Genomic DNA, 18,698 nt, shown 5'->3' with positions numbered 1-18,698 from the left:
GACAATCTCATCAAAAGTGTATTTCCACTGTGCTTACTAGTATTTTGTTTGTTTCTTTCTGTTTCTGGCGGTTCTTTGTGGGCTTTGATGATCAGGGCAGAGGCAGATGGCACTACCTCAATCTGGGTCTGTTCTGAATGGTCAGTTCGTCAGACCCTTCCAATCACCTGTTGCTTTGGCGATGTCATCACCAACCTTTTTTGGAGACAGACCCAGAGGGCCGATTTTGGGGGCCAGGGCAGATATGGTACTGACTTTCCCACCAGTGTAGCTCAGATGTATGACTTTGATCTCATTGGAGTTGAACTTCGTGGAATAGTGTCACATGAACCCAGATTTGGGTGTCTGGAGGAAATTGCAGCTGAGTCTCCTCTGAGCCAAAAGCCAAAAGAATCCTGGAAATTTTTGTTTCTGATAGAATCTAGCACTATGGACATATGTCCTTGGCATCCCTTGGCGGCTTCCTTTGGGATCAGCACACTGCCCAGTTCTACAGCACATGTGATGTAGATCCAGGGAAGGCACTTCATCCTGAGCTTGTCCTCTAAGGTTAGGCTTCAGCTGACTTGGAATGAGCGAGTGATTATTTGCTAGTTCCCACACACAGAGAGGTGAACACATCCTTTGGGACTTCTTTGAAGTCACTTCATCTGATGTTAGTTTTAAAGTCTCCATTACCATTTGGCAGAATGTTAGTGCTAGTTAGATCTGAAGACTAAGATTTTACCCATGTGAGTCTGTTCTTAAAAAGCAGTTTCTCTGTATTTCTTCTTTTCTTACTGAATACCCTTGTAGCAGTCAGGGATCTTCATTGCAAGCAACAGAACAGTTCTGTTAAGGCACTGAACTTAGAACATCGAATCTGACAGAATTTCCAGAAAGGCTGGAGAACCAGGCTTGAAAAATGGTGAGAACACAGGGCCGTGTACAACTTCCCTGGAAAGTGCATCTCCTGCTCCAGGTTTGGGGGCCCAGGGGGGAGTGCCCTGTGGCTGGGTCTAGTTTATATGCCCATGCCCTAGCTGCTGGTGGTAGGGAAGTGGATGCAAATGAATAATTGGTCTTTTCAGCATCCAGTTTAGGGGTTCAGGGGCTTTCTGTCAAGATGTGGTTCTTTTCCCATCTGCTGCGGATTCAGAAGCTCCATAGTTGAGCATCACACTTCCCTCCCTGTCCAGCACTGCTCTGAGTAGGGACCTGCTGTCAAATCCCTTTGAACCAACATATTCTCTGTATACACATCTTAACCTTAATTAAAGCATACTAATTGTCTGAGGTTTCATGCAGAATTATTTAATATAGTCAACTTACCGTGGAGGGCACTGTAAATTGCCAGGCTGGTATACTACAAAGTAGGCCATTCATTCATTAGTGTAAGTGGTGTTTTCTTTAAGAGTAACAGGCCTGGCCAGTGTTGCTCAGTGGTTGAGCATTGACCAGGAGGTCACAGTTCGATTTCCCCCGTCAGGGCACATGCCCGGGTTGAGGGCTTGATCACCAGTATGGGACGTGCAGAAGGCAGGTGATCAATGATTCTTTCTCATCAATGATGTTTTAATCTCTCTCTCCTTCTCCCTTCCTCTCTGAAATCAATATAAAAATTTATTTCAGAGAGGAAGGGAGAGGGAGAGATAGAAACATCCTATATAATAAAGAGCTAATATGCAAATGGTTGTCACGCTGTCACACCGTCACACCATCATGGCTCAGACACTCAACACTGGGGAGAGAGGAATGGGGACCAGCCAGGCACAAATGAGCTCATGAGAGAGGAATGGGGACCAGCCAGGCTGCGGCCTGGGAGAGGGACAAATTGTACGCCCCGTGGTCCCGGGCTCCTGCGACTATGGCTGGGCTGGGCGAAGCTGACCCAGGTCCTGGGTGCCTGTGGATGGCCAGAGGGAGGGAAGCCCGGGTCCCAGGTGCCTGTGATTGGCCGGAGGAGGGAATCCTGGGTCCTGGGTGCGGGGTGAGGCAGAGGTGGTTAGGGGCGATCAGGCCAGCAGGGGAGCAGTTAGGGGCAATCAGGCAGGCAGGCAGAGGGATTAGGGGCAATCAGGCAGGCAGGCAGGTGAGTGGTTAGGGGCCAGCAGTCCAGGATTGCAAGAGGCAGTCGGACATCCCCCGCGGGGTCCTGGATTGGAGAGGGTGCAGGCCGCACTGAGGGGACCCCCCCCCCCAATGCACGAATTTCATACACTGGGCCTCTAGTCTATATATCCTAATATATAAAAACCCTGGGTCATAACGACCAATAACGACCAAGGCTCCACCAACCTGACTGCTTCTGCTGCAGGCATGGTGCCCCAGCACTAACTGCTGAGGGGGCTGCGAATCAGGGCCAGAGAGAGGCCTGAAGAGAGAAGCAGGGACTGATCTGTTGCCTCTGTGGCAGCTTTTGATCAGCACCTGCCTCTCTCTCTCTCTCTCAATCTGGCCAGCAGCCGCACCTCCATTTCTCTCCAGACCTCCACCAGGGCTGCTGATCAGCCCCGCTTTTCTGATCAGGCCCCGTTGATAGGCCCCAGAGACACTGACTGGCATAGGAACTGACCAATCAGAACCAAATGTGGGTGCTGTGAAGAACCAATGGCTGCCTAGGAGGTGGAGCTTCTGATGCTGACTGGCATAGACACTGACCAATCAGAACCAAATGTGGGTGCTGTGGGGAGCCAATGGCTACCTAGGAGGTGGAGCTTTTGATGCTGACTGGCATAAAAACAGACCAATCAGAACCAAATCTTGGTACTGTGGGGAGCCGTTGGCTGCCTAGGAGGCGGAGCTTTTGATGCTGACTGGCATAGAAACTGACCAATCAGAACCAAATCTGGGTGCTGTGGGGAGCCAATGGCTGCCTAGGAGGCGGAGCTTTTGACGCTGCCTGACATAAAATCTGACCAATCAGAATCAAATTGGCCAGCAGAGGAGGGCAGTTGGGGGCAAGATCAGGCCTGCAGGGGAGGGCCGTTGGGGACGAGATCAGGCCGGCAGGGGAGGGCAGTTGGAGGCAATGAGGCCGGGAGGGGAGGACAGTTGGGGGTGTGATCAGGCCAGCAGGGGAGGGCAGATGGGGGCAACCAGGCTGGCAGGGGAGGGCAGTTAGGGGCCATCAGGCAGGCAGGCAGGGGAGGGCAGTTAGGGGGATCAGGCTGGCAGGCAGAGGCAGTTAGGGGCAATCAGGCAGGCAGGCAGGTGAGCAGTTAGGAGCCAGCGGTCCCAGATTGTGAGAGGGACGTCTGACTGCCAGTTTAGGCCCGGTCCCTGTGGAATTGGGCCTAAACCGGCGGTCAGACATCCCCCAAGGGGTCCCCAATTGGAGAGGGTGCAGGCTGGGCTGAGGGAACCGGCCACCCCTCCATGCATGAATTTCGTGCACTGGACCTCTAGTATATATATATAAAAGACTAATATGCAAAATGTCCCCTCAGCAGTTCGAGTGGGAGACTGGGAGTTTGATTGCTTGCTATGACGTGCGCTGACCACCAGTGGGTGGTGAGGAATGAAGGAAGGCCCTGGCTGGCAGTTGGAAGGAAGGCCCCGGCCAGCAGCCGGAAGGCCCAAGTCAGCCCTGATCGACAGCCAGGCCTAGGGATCCTACCCATGCATGAATTTCATGCACCAGGCCTCTAGTCAATGATGAGAGAGAATTATTGATTGGCTGCCTCCTGCATGCCCCCTACTGGGGACCGATCCCGCAATGCGGGCATGTACCCTTGACTGGAATCAAACCTGGGACCCTTCAGTCTTCAGGCTGATGCTCTATCCACTGAGCCAAACCAGCTAGGGCAGTGGTCGGTAAACTCATTAGTCAACAGAGCCAAATATCAACAGTACAACGATTGAAATTTCTTTTGAGAGCCAAACTTTTTAAACTTAAACTATATAGGTAGGTACATTGTTATTAACTTAATTAGGGTACTTCTAAGCTGGCCTTCGCTAAAAACTCAAGGGGCCAAAGAGCCGCATGTGGCTCGCGAGCCGCAGTTTGCCAACCACTGAGCTAGGGCAATAAAATACATACATATATATATATATATATATATATATATATATATGTAAATATATATATATTAAATATATAAGTAAATAAATATATTATATATATAAATATATATATTTATATATATAATATATATACATATATATTATATATATATATATATAAATGAGTAATAGCCATTCATTTTATTTGAAACACATTTTTAGAATCCTAAAGGATGCTTCAATTATAAATGGTGTAGCCTCTGTCAGAAATGCTGTGAAAACATATTATCTACCATTGCACTGCTGTAAGAACATCTTGCATGCATTCATTATTATGCAAAGAACACTCACGTCACTGTGGTGGTCGTTTTTATTAAATAAAGACTGGTCTGCCCTGGCCATTGTGGATCAGTTGGTTGAGCATTGTCCCACGCACCAAAAGGCCCCCAGTTCAATTCCTAGTCAGGGCACATGCCCAAGTTGTGGGCTCTATACCTGGCTCTAGTTGGGGTGTGGGCCATAGGCAACCAATGTGTTTCTCTTACATTGATGTTTCTCTCTCTCTCTCTCTCTCCCTCCCTCCCTCCCTCCCTCCCCCCCGCTTTCCCTTCCACTCTCTAAAAATCAATGGGAAAAAATATCCTTGGGTGAGGATTAACAACAAAACAAAATAAAAAATAAAGACTGAAGCTTGGTTTTGGTTCAAAAATGAACCAGCAATATGAACCCATAATAGGAAACACTTCACAGTAAAGACAGAAATGGAATATTTCCTTTCAACCATTATCTTAATTTCGCTGCTAATTTTTCCCCCTCTTTAGGTGATGTTTTGATTAGTGTTGGCCAGGCCAATGTGTTAGGATATACTCTTCGGGAATTTTTAAAGCTTTTGCAATGCATCACTCCAGGAACAGTGCTGCAAATCGAGGTTTACCGAGATTTTATTGACATACCCCAAGAATGGCAAGACATATATGATTTAATCCCTGAGACCAAATTCCCAGTAACATGGTAAGTAGTTCATTTTTGGAAATCTTTGTTATACTACATAATTCTCCAAGGTCCATGAAGCCCAGGGTCTTGGTTTAATATGAAAATTATCGAATGGACCATGGTAGGAGGAATTGGTGACCCTGCTAGAACAATGTCCTGGGTTTCTAAATCCTTTTGGAAAGAACGATTTACAGGAACAGACATCAGGAAGAAGGAGAGAGACAAGAGCCTTGAACCTGGAGTTAATAAAAAAGAGTAAACAATCCAATGGGAACTCTGCCTCCAAACACCCACACCACATGTCCCCCTTTTTAGTCAGCCTTTAAAGGTGCTGGGAATCCCATTCCATTTGGTCCTGCATATCCAGCTGCTCTCTGTATTCTTCAATGACATTTAAGCATTTTTAAGCTTCTGTCATCTTAGCAAACCCCACCTTAACTCCACTGTCCTCTCTCTGCCCCCTCTGGCCACTGCCCTGTCCCTAACTCCAAACTTGTTGGAAGAGCTGTACCAGACAGGGCACTCCTCTGCCCGCTTTAGTCTGGGCTTGCTCCCATCATTTGCCCGAGGCCTTTCCCAGCCTCCACGCCCCCCACCCCCGCCCCCCAACTTTCACATCGCTGATTCCAGTGTCTCCTCTCATCTTTATTTTGCTTGGCTTCTGAGCATTAGACACTTTACAACCTCCCAACCTCGCTCTTGTTGAAACATCACCTGCCCCTGGTGTCTGATACCCACTCCCCTGATTCTCCTATGACCTCTGGTCACTTTCTCTTGGTCTCCTTTTCCCCAGGCTTGGAGTTCCTAAGGTTTAATCTTTGGCTCTCTCCTCCCAATTTCCTGGGCAAATTCAATGATCCTTTTGGTTTCTATTACTATGTCTGCCTAGTCGAACAAGTCAGAAATTTAGGGGCTGTACTTGAGTTTTCTATCTCCCTTGTCTTCCCCTTTCGCCAATAATCACTAAGACTTGTCAATTATCTCCCCATTTGTCCGCTTCTCTCTGGCTACTACCACCATCCCAGTCAAAGCCACTATTTTGTCTCCCTGCACCTACTCTGGTTCCCAATTCTCTACACAGAATGATCCTTTTACAATGCAAATCGAATCGTGACAGGCCTTAAATCTTTAAGACCTTCCTTTGTTCTTAGGATAAATGCCCAAATCCTTACATTGGCCTGTGCTCCAGCACCACTCCAGCCTCACTTATCTGCCCCTCCCCTATAGCACTCCAGCCTCACTTATCTGCCCCCTCCCCTGTACCACTCCAGCCTCACTTATCTGCCCCCTCCCCAGTAGTCCACTTGGCTCTCAGCTCTTTTACGTTGTTGCTCTTTGCTGCAGAGCCTTTGCATGAGCCCTTTGTCTGCAACATGGTTAGGACCCTGCGATATGTTCTCTTAGTACCCTGTGTCTCTCCTCAGCATTGATCCCAATTTTAATGAAATAATCCTTATAACCAATTGTTTACTGTGTTGCCCTGGGGCAATGGTTGGCAAACTCATTAGTCAACAGAGCCAAATATCAACAGTACGATTGAAATTTCTTTTGAGAGCCAAATTTTTTAAACTTAAACTATATAGGTAGGTACATTGTTATTAACTCAATCAGGGTACTCCTAAGCTGGCCTTTGCAAAAAACTCAAGGGGCCAAAGAGCCGCATTTGGCTCGCGCGAGCTGCAGTTTGCCGACCACTGCCCTGGGGTAATGCAAACTCTATGAAGGCAGGGACAGGTCTATCTTGTTATGCTAAACTTACCACAGGACTTTTATGTGATTGATAGCCCAGTTATTCAGTGAATGAAAATTGAAATCCAGCTTTGAAACTCTGGCAATCACTTAATCTGAGAGCTTGTTCATGTGTTAGCACAGGAGTACGAGGGACCCTCTGAGGACCAGATATGTGAGAAGTTGGGTAGAACACGAGAACATCTTTCAGTGAAAAGCTTAGTGCTCTGACACAGGAGCGGTCCTTATTAAATCCTGACAGGTTTCCTGAGCCCTTGTTGATGCAGCCCTGAACCTTTATTGGGATGGGCTCAAAGAAATCTGGCTGGGTGCTGTAGCTATATTGTTCCATGTAGCAGCCACCAGCCACATGTGGCTATTAAGCACTTGAAATGTGAGGATTTGCAAATGAGAAGCTGTAAATTTTACTCATGTTTAATCAGTTTAAATTTAGCAGCCACATAGAACTGGTGGGCCTTGTACTGGGGAGTGTTACTTAAGCCTGGGCTCTAAACTATTTGCTCATACAACTACTATGCTCTAAGCATTAATTACAGAGTTTGAGATTCAGAATATTGAAATAGCACAACTTAAGTATGAGGCTAAAACCCCCACACTAAAGGGCTAAGGGTGTGATTCTTAATCCCAGCCCGGGCACCTGCGGGGAAACAACCAATCGATGTGTCTCTTTCACATTGATGTTTCTCTCTTTCTCTTTCCCTACCTCTCTCCCACTTTCTGTAAAAGAAATCAATGGAAAAAATATCCTCGGGTGAGGATTAAAAAAAAAAGAATAATTTTCATTCACTATTCTTTTATTTCCAGCACAACGAAGAAAACTGAGCAGGCAAAAGATGACTCTTTCACAAGCAGTGATGACAAGGAAGATGTAGTTTTAGATAAAAAACTTAAGTATTATAAATCCCCACGGTCCACTGGGCATCATCCTGCAAGGAAACCCATGTCTATCTCCAGAGAATGGCATGAATACAAAAAGAAGAATCAGACTGTCAGCGTAGGAACAGACCTTCACTGTGACATCATGATTCACAGAGACTATAAGAAAGAAGTGAGAGCCCCTTCCCCTTACTGGACAATGGCGAAGCAAGACAAGGACAGCTCCTCCTCCTCCTCCGCCTCAGACGCATTCTGGCTGGAAGACTATGCCCAAGCTGAAAAGGGCAAGGGCCAGCCTGCACCAAAAGTTGGTTAGTAGTTTGCAAATCTGTGATCGTAGAGCATTTCTCTGGAAACCCCCATTTTTGTGCATTGCCACATACAGCTTTGCTGTACTCACAGGAATATGTGCACACTTACCAATTCTTTTGCAACTGTTGTGAAGCCTTTATGCCTGCTTCAATGTGACAGCCAAGACTTCCCTGGGTGCCACAACAGGCCTCACAAATTTTATTCTCAAAATAGCATCACTCAGATCATTAAGACCCTCCTTTCTGAGAAGAATGTCTCATCTTTTAGAAAATGAACAGCTCAATATCAGAAAGTGTAAACACAGTAGAGAATTTCACTTTTTAAGGTAAGTACTACATTGTTATTTAGATGTGTAGTTTCTCTTGTTTTACAAACTTCAAGTGCCCTACTTAACAGAAAAAATAGACTTCTTTGGCTAGTTGTTCATATTAGAATTTTTTTCCCTTTTCTGCCCTACTTTTACTTTTAATGTTGGGTTGGTAGTTAATGAGGGAAAGTAAAGCTCTGTGTAGTGAAGGTAAGGCAGACATAAAATGAAGCAGTGGGAACAAAGGACACAGCTGGTGGGGAATTTATGTTTTTCAGAAATAACTCTATTGTGCCCTGGCCCGTGTGGCTCAGTTGGTTGGGTGTTGTCCCAAGCACTGAAAGGTTGTTGGTTGATTCCTGGTCAGGACACGTGCCTGAGTTGTGGGCTGATCCCCAGTAGGGGAGGTGCAGGAGGCAGCCTATCGTTTCTCTCTCCCTTTCTCTTCTCTTAAAAAAAAAAAATAAATAACTCTATTGCAAATAAGCAAAAAAGAGGGTAAAACCCAGCCCATTTAATTGTTCTTACCCAAAAGGAAAGATTTTTAATTGCTTTTATCTTTAAAAAAGCCACCAATACTAGTCTGGAAATATTTACTGATAGCCGCTTAGCTTAATTGTAATAATTTCTCGTGCTATTTATATCCTGTTGTCCTTCATAGCATCGATTGCAGTTCCATCGGGTCCCGGTGGCAGCGGCAGCGGCTTTCCAGGCTCTTGTTGTTGTCTCCTTTGGCTCCCGGAATCATGGCCTCTGGTGTGGCTGTCTCTGATGGAGTCATCAAAGTGTTCAATGACATGAAGGTGCGTAAGTCCTCGATACCAGAGGAGGTGAAGAAGCGCAAGGAGATCCTGGTGGGTGATGTGGGCCAGACAGGAGACGACCCCTCCGCCACCTTCGTCAAGATGCTGCCAGACAAAGACTGCCGCTGCGCCCTGTATGATGCAACCTATGAGACCGAGGAGAGCAAGGGGACCTGGTTTATCTTCTGGGCCCTGAGTCTGCACCAAGAAGCAGCTTACAGGGATCAAGCATGAATTACAAGCAAACTGCTCCGAGGAGGTCAAGGACCACTGCCCTCTGGCAGAGAAGCTGGGGGCAGTGCTGTCATCTCCCTGGAGGACAAGCCTTTCTGAGCCCCCTCCAGCCCCCTGCCTGGAGCATCTGGCAGCCCCCCTCCTGCCAGACCTGAGCTGGGGGGATCCCAGCAGAGGGAGGACTATCCCTAAACCCAGTTGCCAAACAGGCCCCCACCCCCTGGGCCTTCCTCCTCCCTCCATGCCTGATGGTTCTGGCCTTCCCAAACCCCTTTTTATCTTCTGATTCCTCTTGGGTTGAAACAGACCAAGTCCCCCCACCCCAGGCACCCCAGTTTTGGAGAGGGCCTGTATTTTTTTAAATGACACCCCTACTTGCAACCTGTTCCTCCCCTTTCCCATGCTGCCAACTTCTACCTACAATAGTGACTGTGTGTGTGTCTGTTTAGTTCTGTGTATAAATGGAATGCTGTGAAGATAACCCCTCCCCACGCTGCCTGGTTCCCCTCCCCTTTTCCACCTGGTCACGGCCACTCAGGGAAGCAGGACCAGGAAGGGACTCTTAATTAAAAAAAGAAAAAGAAAAACCAAACCAAACCATGTCTGCAGAAAATAAAAACTTGTTGATTAACTGGTTAGGAAAAATGCCAAGAAACAGAATATTTTATTGACTTTAGGTAAGCAGGGAACAATTTCTTGCATTTATACTTTTTAAGATATTTCACCTCATTGAAAACCAAGAGAAATGTTACATTACAGACGTGGAACTTTCATGTGTTTGCTGCCCTCGGTTGAGAAAATGTCCAGCTCTTTCCTATAATGTGCTTCCGGTTCACAGCTCATCAACAAAAGGTGTATGCCCCAAATTTCCACTCGCTGCCATTGACTTCTGGCCAGAAACAAACTTCTTTGCAGCCTTTGAGTAAACAAACAAAAGGCAGGAAGTTAAAGTAAGAACATGCACTGTCACGTACTTAAAAAGCACTTATTCTGTTACTTCAAGACCTTATGGACAGGACACTAAGTCAGCAATTTCTGCCACAGCCGCTAGTGAAGCTGAACTACAGGAGAGGGCTGGTACTGTTTTAATTTGAGGAAAAGCTCAGCTGTTCCTGTGAGTACCCCATCACGTGTGACTGAGCAAGTAGATGCTTTCGATGTGAGGGCAGCTGGTAAAGAGGGCATAAGGAAAGCCTCAATGACATTGCAAAATAGGGCAGAGGTAGCCTTGGGCAGGGCTGTGGCTTTCCTGTTTCTGTATTACAATGGCAAATGGCCTGAGTTAATAAAAATACACTGATTATTAACTTAAAAGTCAAATTTTAGTATTCTTTATACCACGACTTCAAGTTGGTGGTTGGTTAGGTTAAGTGTAATACCACGAGTATCAGCCCCCACATGATCTCAGGCCACCTTTTTTCAAAGGATGGTGGCGACGGCAATTGAGGACAGACATTTGGAAGAGTAGGTAATAAACTTTGGGGCCAAGTGAAATGTCAGGGTCACTACCTTAACATAAACTGTCTTTTTTCTATCCCCATGGTAGACCTGTTGTTGAGAAGGTTCAGACCTCTACAATGAAGGGCGGCTGACATTTTTAATACAGAAATGACTGGAAAAACCTACTGATTTTGGATTTATTCTGTAGATCATGTACTTGTTAGGCATAGTAGGGATTACAAAGAGAAGCTAGAAGACATATTCCTTGCCCTCAAAACAACTCATCTTGTAGGAAATAATATATGTGAAAAAAAAATATAGCAAGAGCAGGATAATGTCTTAAGACTGTGAAGACAAAAGAAAGTCTTGAGATGCTGGATCGGGAAGGTTGGCAGGATAGAGTTTATTTCTGGGGAGTGAAAAAAAATACCCAACTTGACTATTAGTTTGAATCATAAAATGGCCAATATTTGATTTTTCTTGATCTCTAACAATTTAAAATGGTTTAACCTAATGGTAACTTAGTTAAATGAGGAAAAAAAACATAAATCCCATGTTGACAAGGAAGCTATTTGCAGGTCTGATGGTAATGAGCCCTCCTGCCTCCACACCAGGTAGAAAGGCACCAAACAGCACCAGAATAATATACACAGCCCAAGGAAGCTTAAGCATGCCTTTTGAAATTGGATCATTAAGGTCAAGTTATCTGATGTTAAATTGTAAGTTTTCATTTGCTTACATTTATGACATCACTGTCCGCTACTGAGTCAATCTGCTGAAGGACTGTGGATGGTGGTACGTAGGAGCCAGCAACGAGAGCCTGAGACCCGACTTCATCCAGGAAACCTTCAGAAGACTCCACTGACATTAGGTACCCAGCTTTCAGCTTGTTCCTGTCCAATTAAAGGTGTTGAATTCAGAAGCCAGTTTTATAGAGAAAGGTGATTTTATAAAAATGTTCCCAAACTCTCAAATATGTTTTGACAAATATGCAAATTAACAGCTCTGAAATCTTACAGTGCTAAAGATTTCCCTTCTATTTCTTCAGCCCACCAACTATTTCATTATTTACATTATCATTTAGAAAGTTGTCAATACAAGATTATATGAAAAACTCAACAGATTGCCTTTTGATTTTGGACTAGAACTTAGATCTAATTAAAACTATTTTAAAGTTCTGATGAATGAAGTAGCTCTTGATACTTTTTTGGTGATAATTTTAGGCATTTCTATTAAAGAAAAATATATGGGCTCTTAAGGCACTGTCCTCTAAACAGAATGTTGTGTGCTAATTCTGTAGCTATCTCCCTAATCCCAGCCCCATTTCTGTCCTGGGATTTGTCTCATTGAGGGCAAGAAGTAATGGGGAGGCAGGTGGGTAAGGACAGTATAGGTCTTATAAATCCCAGCAGGTTCAATGCAGGCACAAAAGCATCAAATTGAGGTAAAACAAAATCCAATTCATAATTCTCCCAGAAAGAAACTGGTGTTCAATAAGGCACATGAGTTATATAACTCTCAAATAAACTATCTTCTTTTGTCATGCTGTACCAAGACTTCCATTTAAACAATTACAATTATATGCAATTTTATCAAATTGTCAGCTTAATTAAAAGAGATTTTACCTGTAATAAACTTGACCAAGAGATTATTAGTTTGTTCCTTCAGAATGATACCTTACTTTCTCTCTCTCACTACAGGAAGATTAAGAAACCTATAGGAGAAAGTATCACCTCTATCTAGATGGCAGAAAACAAACATTCTTTTTAAAAAAAAAATTTACTAGAGGCCTGGTGCACGAATTCGTGCACGGGTGGGGTCCCTCTGGGTGGCCTGTAGGGACTCGGCCAAAAGCCACAGTCCAAGGCCGCCTGCAGCTCCTGCCTGCAGCTCCTGCTCATCCCGGCCCCACTGTGTCTCCCATGGGCTTGTGCCCACTCAGTCCCAATCGATTGGGAGAGGCTGGCCCTGCTACAAGCCCTGCATCTGGCGCCCTCCCAAGGGGAGTGGCCTGCGGGATCAGGCTGAAACTGGCTCTCTGACATCCCCCGAGGGGTCTGGATTGCAAGAGGGTGAAGGCCAGGCTGAGGGACCCCACTGGGTGCACGATCGGGCTGGGGAGGGACCGTGGAAGGGCTCCAGGGCATGTCTGGCCCATCTCACTCAGCCGGACCCCAGCAGCAAGCTAACCTATTGGTCGGAGCATCTGCCCCCTGGTGGTCAGTGCACATCATAGCGAGCAGCTGAGCAGCCTTAGCATATCATTAGCATATTATGCTTTGACTGGTTGTTCTGTTGTTCTGCTGTTCGGTCTACTTGCATATCACTCTTTTATTGTATAGGATTTTTATTGATTTCAGAGAGGAAGGGAGAGAGATAGAAACATCAATGATGAGAGAGAATCACCGATCGGCTGCCTCCTGCACATCCCTCACTGGGATCGAGCCCGCAAGCCGGGCATGTGCTCTTGGACCGGGAATCGAACCTGGGACCCCTCAGTCTGCTGGGCCGATGCTCTATCCACTGAACCAAACCAGGCAGGGCAGAAAACAAACATTCTTGACATTAATAACCCAAAATTCCATTTTCTACATGTTGCCATACCTTATAAAAAACTACAATATTATTCAAAAGGCAATTTCTTAGTGTGTTCAGTATGACAAGAAGTAGTAATATGAAGTGGAACAGAAAGTGACCAGATGCTTTCTCCTGGCTTGTAATTCACTGTCATACTTCTCGTGTGGGCAACACTTAGCACCCTGCTGACCGCTAATTTCTTCTTTTTTTTTTTTTTTTTTTAATATTTTAATTGATATTTTACAGAGAGGAAGGGAGAGGGGATAGAGAGCCAGAGAACATTGACAGAAGAGAAACATTCGAATCAAGCTGCCTCCTGCACACTCCCCACTGGGGCTGTGCCCGCAACCAAGGTACATGCCCTTGACCCGGAATCGAACCCCGGGACCCTTCAGTCTGCAGGCCGATGCTCTATCCACTGAGCCAAACCGGTTTTGGCCTGACCGGCTATTTCAAGCCAAAACTTGCCCATGCGGCTGGCTACTTTTTCCACAATTGAATATTTAATGAAAGTATCTAAAAAAACTTAAATGTACTTTATTTTTGTCATATGTTATGTATTTTATTTTAAAAATATTTTTTGGGTGTAATATATTGTATAACATGTATTTACATGCAATGGTACTAAACAAATTTTACATTCTTATTGTGTTTCACTATGCTTTCTCTTAGAACATACTTTATATGCCCTAGTGAGATTTTTTTTTATCGCTGGTTACTATTTTTTGTAAAACATGATCTTTTAATTTTTCCTGACAATCTGAATAGCAGATCTTTATTTGGAGCTCTTCTAGATATAATGGAAGAGGTGCTAGGTTGTGGGCTGCACTCAGTTCAATTTTATGTAATCCACTGTCTAGCAATTTTAAGCACAAATTTTTGTGTATTAAAAAAAAACTTTATTATAGAAATAAATTTTAAATGCATTAAAAAAGGTACTAATTTATCAAAAAGAACCTACTTTTTTATACCATTTGATACTTGTATGCAAGATAATACTTCCATACACCAAATATTGATCTGCTTGACTCCCTTTATATATCTGTTGCAATCCACTATGCATGCAGGTTTTGTGATGTTATTTATGTGTGGATATCGTAGAGATGTTGTGAATGGTTGATATCATACATACTGGCCTTTTATCTTTCTATGTAAGGAGAATATGGAACCTCTACAAAAATGTCACTTCTCTCTGAAGGCTCTTTGATTTTTCTTATAGTAGCTCTGGCAACCCACGCATGATTTTTCCTTATTGTTCCACAGACCAGTGTTTTATTCTTCAATAATAGTTCAGCTGTAAACACGCTGTTGTAGTAATTATCATGGTGAATATGAGGCTAAGAATCAAGAAAAGACCGTTAAGATGGGTATCAATCTGTTGTAACTTTTTACCTTCACTCGTATGTATCTTGAAATTGCAAATATAGCCACTCTCACTTTCACAAAGCATCCTTACTAAAATTCCTATTTTATTATTTTTGCCTGATTATACATCTTAAATCTGATGCGTCCTCTCCATGGAGTCACTGCTTCATCGAGTTGTAACTGCTGTTTTGTACATATAAAGATTTACATTTGAGATAAAAGTGACCCAACAGAGGTCTGAGTTTGTAAAGATGGTCTGTGTTACATGTTGCTTGATGAATTACTGTTCAGATGAAAGAATATTAAGTATTTGCTCGAACTTCTTTACAGTCAGTTTTTGAAAATAAAGAGTTGGTTGACTAGTAATCATTCCATTCTGGTTTTCTTCGTTAGTCCCATCAATATAATTAAACCAAGAAAAGTCTTTATATCCAGACAAGTAACGTCCGTCCATAATGAAGTTTTAGCAGAGGTTTTGTGGTATTTTTCTATTGTGTGATGGTATAAATTGGGTTTGAGAATAAGATAAAAAAAAAAAAAACACTTATAAAAAACTTTGTAAGTCTTCAAAGTAAAGTTATGCCTGAAATATTTTGTATAATCCTCCAAGGCTGGTAAAATGTCTTTTTCTGCCCATTCTTCTTCAGAATCACTTTCACTGTCATACACTGTCACATTTCTCTTTTGCCTTCATGATGGTCTAATGTCAGACTCATCACTATCTTCTGACAAAGTACTATCTTCCAACTGACTACCACAATCACTCTGCACATAATTTGCTCACTTGTTCTCCTCTGCCGCAATGTGTCTTTGCAAAACTTTTGCCATAAGAAAAGATGGATGGAAAGAATTAGATGTATTGCTCATCCTATCTCTGGAAATACTGATTGATGAGCTGAGAAAAAGACATGCATAATGAAGAGGAAAAAGTAGTGACGACCCAAATAAATGCCGAGCAGTAAAGTGGCTCATACCTGAGCCTAAACAAAGATAACTAAGGAAACAGTCTAGAGGGCTCTTTTAAAACTCTGTACTGCTTTCAGACCTTAAAATTACTTAAATTACTGTAAGGGGAAACACGAGTTACCTCGTGATGGTCAGCGAGGTGTTTAGGATCATGGAGACCATTTGAGTTTTAGGACTCATATTCTGAATTGTCCTAAGTGGATGGAGTCAAAGTTAAATGTTTTAAATTGCTGTATGAAAATGTAACCTCATTTCCAACTCTGCCAAAAATCTGTCTCTCAGTTAATCAGACCCTGGAACCACCCAGTCAGAGGTGCTGTTTGCACTTTCAGTGAGGACAGTGGAAATTTAAATTCACCAAATAGGAGATGAGTATTTCAGTCTTTAATCAGACATCTTTTTCTGGTCTATCACATCAGTAAAGAAAAAAAAAATTGCCAATGGCTGTGGTGGAACAGGCCCTCATATCCTGGTGGTGTGACTGTAAACTGGTGTGTAACCTTTTCACATTGTGACTTTGAATATAAAAAATATAAACACACACATATTTTATATATATTTTTAGTGATTTCAGAGAGGAAGGGAGAGGGAGAGAAACATCAATGATGATAAGAGATCATTGATTGGCTGCCTCTGCACGCCCCCTATTAGGGATCGAGCCAGCAACCTGGGACTCCTTAGTCCGCAGGCTGACGCTCTATCCACTGAGCCAAATCAGCTAGGGCCACACATATATTTTAAAGCAGAGTCTTTCACTATAATGTTTACACCTCTTAACCCAGTTGTGAATCTATACCAAGAAATTAATATGAATGACAAATGTTTTAAACCCAAAGATATCTTTGATATTTTGAGATACCAATTAATATTATTTATGACCAATATTTAGTAATCTGAATAGAATCATAACGTTATAAACAGAGGAATCATTGGGAATGAAAGGTCTTTTTTTTGTGTTTGTAATTTTCAAAATTTCTACAATAAACACACTATCAATAGGACATAACTATATATACAAATATTAACAATTATGTTAATAAAACTGGCATAAAAAATGGTCAAGAAAATAAGCATAATGGTTAACACTTATATCTCTAGGTGGTAGGATATGGGCATGTTTCCCTTTCCTTTTAAATATTCTTCTGGCCCGAAACTGGTTTGGCTCAGTGGATAGAGCGTCGGCCTGCGGACTGAAGGGTCCTGGGGTTCGATTCCGGTCAAGGGCATGTACCTTGGTTGCGGGCACATCCCCAGTGGGAGATGTGCAGGAGGCAGCTGATCGATGTTTCTCTCTCATCGATGTTTCTAGCTCTCTATCCCTCTCCCTTCCTCTCTGTAAAATATCAATAAAATATATTAAAAAAAAAAATAAAATAAATAATAAATATTCTTCTGTATCTTGCACTCTTTTTGTGCATACATACAATATTGTTTATAACTACAAAAAATATAACTTTCAAAATAATTTAAACCACAAAACACAGCTACTCCTGAAACTTACTTGGCAGCCTGGACATCTGTGCTGGAAAGGTTTCCTTGAGCAATTGCTTTGACTTGGTTGTAGGCAGCCTTGATAACCTAGGACAGACAATGAAAAACTGGTCACCTCTAATCAGTGCCAGCTTCTACAGCAATCAATGCTCCTCTTAGGCAAAAACACAGGTGGAAGGTTAGCTGCAGAGAAACAGCAGAGTGTCCATTTGGGGTTCTTAAGTCACTACGTGTTCCTTATCTTTCCAATGTTCCATCAAGTAGCTGTCTGTACAACTTAACAGTATCTGAGTAGCAAAAATTTCTTACAAAAGTGGCAGAGGATGGCAGTAGGGTTTAGGAAAAGCACACACAGATTTATCATCGCCTATAAAGAATAAGCACCTCTAAAATTTCCCCAGCCTCTCAAAGCGTCATGTAGTTAATACTACTATCTTAGTATTCACTAAGAAGCAGAATCCATTCAGCCAGTTGACAACTTGTCAATACTTGGGAGCTGGAGTTAGAAGAATCAAGTTCCAGTGATGTGGATGGGCACTTGGTAAATATTGGTTGAATGAATCAATTAATAAACCTGGCCCACGATTCTCTCCACCCCAACCTTGGCACTATTCTGGGTCTGCTACTTAATGTTCCTCCTAATCACCTAAATTCTAGGACCTTCTATTTCAGCTGCCCATGCCCATAGCCGCAACCTAGGCTTGGGCCATCACCTAGATTTGTCCTACCCACTATATTCGCAATTTGAAGACCCCTGGCCTATGTCTTAAAACATGCTGTCCTTATTTTTTCACTTTGTCAAGATCTCTAGTTCTTTGGTTTGTCTGAATCTGTGAGGACCCTCTGGCTTCACTTCTCGTTAATTCCTTGTGTAATATAAATTATCGTTTACTTTCAACATTCTGGGAAAAACTGATATTACTAATGATGTCCTACTTTGGTAAATGATAAGACCTCTCTGTGGTAACTAAAGGGATGTAATCCAAGGGTAGATCAAAATGGTATTCATTGTTCTTTCCTGGCCTCCAAATGTACCAGTTTCTCTTCTTTTTCTTCCTGTTTTCTTGGCCATTTTCCTGGAGTCAATTGGTGGTTTGAAACCACCTTAAAGTACGGAGCACCTTAAAGTATAGAGCATAAGGAGCTTCAGTTTTATCTTATGTTTTTCATACAAAACCCTGATTTCAACACAATCTGTATATTGAGGACTCCCAGATACACTATTGCCCTTCCTTGTGTCGCCCAAGCTCTCAATTTAGATGTCCCAGAGACAACTCAAAGCCACTTCTCTAAACAGACCCAGAACGCCACGGAAGTGCTTCCTTCCTCTTTCCTGGAAGCACCGGTGTATGTGTTTCAGTCCTCCTCCACAGCAGGGACTCTTTAATGATGTCACAGAGCTCTGCTAAGTCATGGCATTCAAACACTCCACATTTTAACTTAAAAGCTTGTGAGAGTTGATGAGTTTGCAACTTACATCTCCAGCAGCTGCAGCCTGCGAGATAGTGTAAATCCCAAAGAGTCCAGAATCCGAGTAACTGGCATTAAAAGCAGAAACCTGAATATTAATGAAACTCAATTGTACATCATTCTACCAGGTA

The 18,698-nt window shown here is 43.3% G+C and overlaps 2 protein-coding genes and 1 pseudogene across 4 annotated transcripts in view; 2 read left to right on the top strand and 1 right to left on the bottom strand.

The window, feature by feature from the left end:
* The window catches only part of PDZD9 (PDZ domain containing 9), a gene marked incomplete at both ends in the record, with an annotated part of 36,685 nt that extends 28,767 nt beyond the window's left edge, over window positions 1-7,918 (top strand). The window contains 2 exons of the mRNA XM_080677418.1: window positions 4,806-4,995; window positions 7,531-7,918. Of these exons, the coding sequence (XP_080533544.1) occupies window positions 4,806-4,995; window positions 7,531-7,918 (578 nt within the window). The remainder of the gene's footprint in view (window positions 1-4,805; window positions 4,996-7,530) is intronic.
* UQCRC2 (ubiquinol-cytochrome c reductase core protein 2) overlaps window positions 7,507-18,698 on the bottom strand; it is a 31,986-nt gene continuing 20,794 nt past the window's right edge. The window contains exons 11-15 of one of the 2 annotated variants that reach the window (XR_013961297.1): window positions 18,575-18,655; window positions 17,108-17,184; window positions 11,438-11,591; window positions 10,016-10,174; window positions 7,507-9,170 (exon numbers count right to left, since the gene is read on the bottom strand). Coding sequence is in view for 1 of the 2 variants with exons in the window: in XM_080681843.1 (XP_080537969.1) it covers window positions 10,091-10,174; window positions 11,438-11,591; window positions 17,108-17,184; window positions 18,575-18,655 (396 nt within the window). In the remaining variant the exon portion in view is untranslated. Of the gene's footprint in view, window positions 9,171-9,903; window positions 10,175-11,437; window positions 11,592-17,107; window positions 17,185-18,574; window positions 18,656-18,698 lie in introns of those variants that run through there. The other variant, XM_080681843.1, reaches the window with a different exon arrangement.
* Window positions 8,968-9,484, top strand: LOC308255041 (cofilin-1-like; annotated as a pseudogene). The gene has a single exon. The product of its transcript is annotated as a cofilin-1-like (transcript).

This window comes from Plecotus auritus (assembly GCF_963455305.1).
Source record: "Plecotus auritus genome assembly, chromosome: 7".
Classification (NCBI taxonomy): domain Eukaryota; kingdom Metazoa; phylum Chordata; class Mammalia; order Chiroptera; family Vespertilionidae; genus Plecotus; species Plecotus auritus.
This window is presented reverse-complemented; position numbering and strand designations above follow the sequence as displayed.